Source organism: Choloepus didactylus, chromosome 4, assembly GCF_015220235.1.
Source record: "Choloepus didactylus isolate mChoDid1 chromosome 4, mChoDid1.pri, whole genome shotgun sequence".
Classification (NCBI taxonomy): domain Eukaryota; kingdom Metazoa; phylum Chordata; class Mammalia; order Pilosa; family Megalonychidae; genus Choloepus; species Choloepus didactylus.
Window position 1 is genome coordinate 27111072 of NC_051310.1, and position 4831 is coordinate 27115902.

General features: G+C 38.4%; 1 protein-coding gene across 2 annotated transcripts; it reads left to right on the plus strand.

Moving 5' to 3' along the window:
* The first annotated feature begins 3518 nt into the window (after positions 1 to 3518).
* On the plus strand, positions 3519 to 4581 carry LOC119533157 (cyclic AMP-dependent transcription factor ATF-1-like). 2 transcript variants are annotated; one of them, XM_037835266.1, is made up of 2 exons: positions 3519 to 3613; positions 3751 to 4581. In XM_037835266.1, exons 1-2 carry the CDS (start codon positions 3519 to 3521, stop codon positions 4469 to 4471), a joined length of 816 nt encoding a protein of 271 aa, XP_037691194.1. In that variant the 3' UTR covers positions 4472 to 4581. The 2 variants fall into 2 exon arrangements, with proteins under 2 accessions (XP_037691194.1, XP_037691195.1); XM_037835267.1 differs by having other exon boundaries at positions 3519 to 3597; positions 3735 to 4581.
* The last annotated feature ends 250 nt before the right edge of the window (positions 4582 to 4831 follow it).

Sequence of the window (4831 nt, forward strand, 5' to 3'; positions counted from 1 at the left end):
TTGCTAATGCTGCCTGAATGCAAAATACCAGAGATGGACTGGCGTCTATAAAGGGGGTTTATTTGATTACACAGTTACAGTCTTAAGCCCATAAAGTGTACAAGGTAAAGCATCAACACAGGGTACCTTCACTGAAAGATGACCAATGGTGTCCAAAAATCCTCTGTTAACTGTGAAGGCATGTGGCTGGCATCTGCTGGCTCCCACATTGCATTTCAAAAAGGTGTTCTCCAAAATGTCATTGTGAGCTTCCAATGGCCATCTTCAAAATGTCTCTCTCAGCTGCAGCTAGCCACAAGCTCCTTCTGTCTGAGCTTTTATAGTGCTGTAGTACATGAATCAAGGCCCATGCTGAATGGGTAGGGCCACACCTCCATGGAAATTAATCTAATCAGAGCTATCACCTACCTTTGGGTGGGTTACATCTCCATGGAAACAACCTAATCCAAAGTTTCCAACTTAATCAATACTAATATATATACCCCCACAAAATTGCATTTATGAATACGTTTTTTTTTTCTGGGGGGCATAATATGTACAAACCGGTACAAGTGGTAACATCAGCAACAGTAGAAGTAAAATCCACACAGATAGATCTGATGAAATATCTGGAGAAACTACAGAAAGCATTGTAAAAATGGGTGGGAGAAGTTAAGGAAATTTGGGAATGACAAAACTCAAGTATCTGATAAGAAATTGGTCTCTGGAAGCAAGAATTGAAGATGATTGTAATTACACTGAAATCCAAACAATTATATGTTTCCAGTTTAAAGAAAGATTACTAGTTTCTAAGAAGCCTAGACAATTGAAAATTCTCAAGTGCTAATGTATTAATGCGTCTTTGGCATTGATTAGAAGAGGGTATTCTGACCTGTTGGCAGATATATTTTTGTCTACTTAGATATTTTTATGCTCTTACCCAATAGACAGATTCATCAGGCTGTTAATGTGAGCAGCTTCTCAGATCATCCAGCTATCTTCCTTTGCTACAATGCCATTGAATCTCAAATACACTTCTGAGGGAAATTTGGTGGCCAATGACCGTTTCCTTTCGAGAAGAGAGTATTTGGCTCCCTCTTACAGTTTTAGTTCTAATTAACAAGACTTTAGTTTCTACATCAGCCTTTTCTGAACTTAGTAGCTTTTTCCAGAGATATTGGAAACAACAGGGTTTCAAAGACTGAGGAGCTTAGACCAGACCCTGAAATATTATAATGATGCAATTTATTTTTGAATCTATGACTTCCTGTCTGGTCAGCCTTTGCCCTCAATAGATGGTACCTTTCTGAACTCTTTCACTGAAATAAAATTGAAAAACACAATGACAGAAAATCTTTTTTCATCCTAGCCTCCTCTAACAGAGAGCTGTGGACCATAGAACCAGGACTTTGGCTCTAGTTAACAAGATGTATAATTTCAATCCCTTTCTATGCTAATAACAAAAATACATCTCACTGAATTAGGAAATATTTAAAGTTTTTAAAAAGTTGCTGCATTGATGCTTGTATTTTTCCTTTTATTCCAGATATTAATTGGAAAAGAAATGAGAAGAGAAATAACTTGAGGGTTAAAATTAATAGGCTAAATAAAGGCTTATGTGTAGACTCTCATTTTAGCTTTTTCTCCATGAAATAATTTGTTCTGCTGTATGTTTGGATCCAGCTATCTCTTTGCCAAGTACTTGAAATAAAGGGTGCTTCTGCCATGTTTAAATTCAAAGTATTTGGTGCTTTCTGTCCAATAAGAGCACTCTCACTAAGCATAAATACCACGTATCTCACACTCTGTATCGGTGGGCTATTTAACACAAGGATATCCTTTTTTCTGCATAGTGGTTGCTTCATATGCATAGGATCATGATTTTACCTTATGAACCACGTGAACAACCTCAATTTCCTATTCAAAAAGAATACCATATGCTATAGATTACCTGAAAATTCAATATCCTATAATATACAAGATTTAAATTCTGTATAATATATAAGGTATAAATTTGTGGTCATGACCTGCCTTAGAGCTAAAGGTGATATTTCTGGAAGATTAAATAAAAACATTTCAGTTAAACATATCAGGCAATATCTTCCTTTTTTGTTCATTATCACCGAACTAAGTATTTTAGTTTTTGAAAAAGAGTTTGCATGAATTTTAATGTAAATATTCACTAATCTGTTTTGTTGTTTTTACTGTCTTTTCTGAGGAGTATAGTAGCAAGCACTGAATTTTCAAAGAGCATATTTTCACAAAAGAGTTCTTCCTTCTCAAGAGTTCTTGTAAGACATCATTATGACCAGTCCTCTTTTGATTTGAAACAAGAATGAATCAACATTACTTTAGGTGGTATGAGATGGGGGTAGATAGGGACAGGGGAGGTTTATGATTTTATTTTGTTCTATTTTTGTTCACAAGATGCTTAGATGCCATGGAATCAGAAACCAAACATATAGCTCTCCTCAGTGTATTTCTGCTCAGAACTATTGCTTCAGAGGGGTTGTCAAGTGACCCTGATAGTGATTATAGATATTGAGAAGTAATAAAAGAAAAATAAGCCACTTAAAAATTTGGTTTGGTTATAAAAATGCAATGTTACAGATTTATGTGTATTGCTTTCATTTCTGTATAATTTCCATTCAGTACAGTAATTAGGCATATAATTATACATGTGTCATTTCAGTTTATATAAATTTAATTTGATTACACCACCAGAAATCTGTTCACCTGGTCATATGTAGAGCATTTTTTATAGTTCGCGGTTCTTGTAGAAAGGACATCTGCTCTCAAATTTAAAAACTTGGAGGCAAAAATCATTGTCACATTGCAGTCAAGAAAAAAATATTCTATAAAAGAAAAAGAAAGAGAGAAGTACATTAAAAAAAGAAACACAAAAAACTGAAATTATTAGAAGGCAAATGAGGTGTGTCAGTAATTCTATCATAGAAGGTGTATCCCGGTTAAGCAGGAAACATATTCTTTATTATTCTTAGTATTGATTTCAACAAGTATCATCCCAGTTAATCTGTGAGTAACTATAAAATGTTTACGAATATTGCTGGGGATTGACTCATGTCCCGCACAAAAGATCTGTTCAAATCCTTTCCCCTGGTCCTGTTGATATGAACCCGTTTGGACATACGACGTTTGAAGAGGTTATTAGTAAAGGTCTGGTCACACTGAATGAGGGGGCCCTCACGGAAGGACCGCCTTAACTTCACTCCCCAGGCTCACAGACACTCTGTTTCCCCTCTTCCCTCCCCCGGCCTGTTGTAGATCATGCAGCCAGTGGCGGCCCTTACGGCCAAGGAAACGGTAGCCTAGGGCAGTTCGCCAACGGTAGCCTAGGGCAGTTCGCCGTTAAGTGACACTGATTCTCCCCTATCCATCTGACCCCTGAGAAAGAGACACGTAAGGTACCCCGCAGCGTGAAGGGTTGGGAAAGGGGCTAGTGAACTCGGATCCACCCCGGGAGGGGGGAGTGGAAGTTCCCGCCTGGGACAGCAGCGAGGCGACAGCCACAGTTGGTTATGGAAGCGTCGCACAAGAGTAACTCTCCAGAGACAGCACCTCAACCAAGTTCAGCAGTTCAGGGAGCTCATCTCTCTCATACTGCTCAACAGATTAATTTTGTTACTGTATGCCACTAAGAGGATCTGCGCCAGTGACAACTGTACCTCTTCCTGGAGAGCAAGTGCAGGTTCAGGGGGTCATCCAGACCGCTCAGTCTTCTGTAATTCACCCACCACACGTGCAAACGGCATCATCCTTATCAGAAAGTGAGGAGTCTCAAGACTCATCTGACAGCATAGGCTCCTCACAGAAAACCCATGGGATTCTAGCACGGCGCCCATCTTACAGAAAAAATTTGAAAGACTTATCTTCTGAAGATATACGGGGCAGAAAAGGAGACGGAGAAAACCCTGGAGTCTCTACTGTCACTTCTATGTCTGTTCCGACTCCCATCTATCAGACTAGCACCGGCCAGTACATTGCCATTGCCCCAAATGGAGCCTTACAGCTAGCCAGTCCAGGCACAGATGGAGTACAGGAACTTCAGACATTAACCATGACAAATTCAGGCAGTTCTCAGCAAGGTACAACAACAATTCTCCAGTATGCACAGACCTCTGATGGACAGCAAATACTTGTGCCCAGCAATCAGGTGGTGGTACAGACTGCATCAGGAGATATGCAGACATATCAGATCCGTACCACACCGACTGCTTCTTCGTTGCCACAAACTGTGGTAATGACATCGCCTGTGAATCTTACATCTCAGACAACTAAGACAGATGACCCCCAACTGAAAAGAGAAATAAGGTTAATGAAAAACAGAGAGGCTGCTCGAGAATGTCGGAGAAAGAAGAAAGAATATGTGAAATGCCTGGAAAATCGAGTTGCAGTCCTGGAAAATCAAAATAAAACTTTAATAGAAGAGTTAAAAACTTTGAAGGATCTTTATTCCCATAAAAGTGTTTGATTCTTAGGAAAGAAATATTTTTTTGGACTTGCCTAAAAGTTAGATGGATTTCTTTTCTTTTTAATGGAGTTTTATAAATTAAAAGGTAAATGAAGATTTTTATTTAGGTTTTTGCAACTCAAAGTTGAATATCTCATGCAAGAGATCTGGTGACAGAAGACAAAGTGGGAAATGACCTCGAGGAAGCTACTGGCACAACTGGAAGCTTTAAAACTTATATCGAGAGACAGGAAGTGAACTTTTAACAACTTGAATTTTCTAAATAACAGTAGTTGTCAATAACCCAAAAATGGCAAATAAAATGAAAATTTGGTAAAATGAATTTTTTAATATATCAATTTAGGTTTGTATTTCTTACTG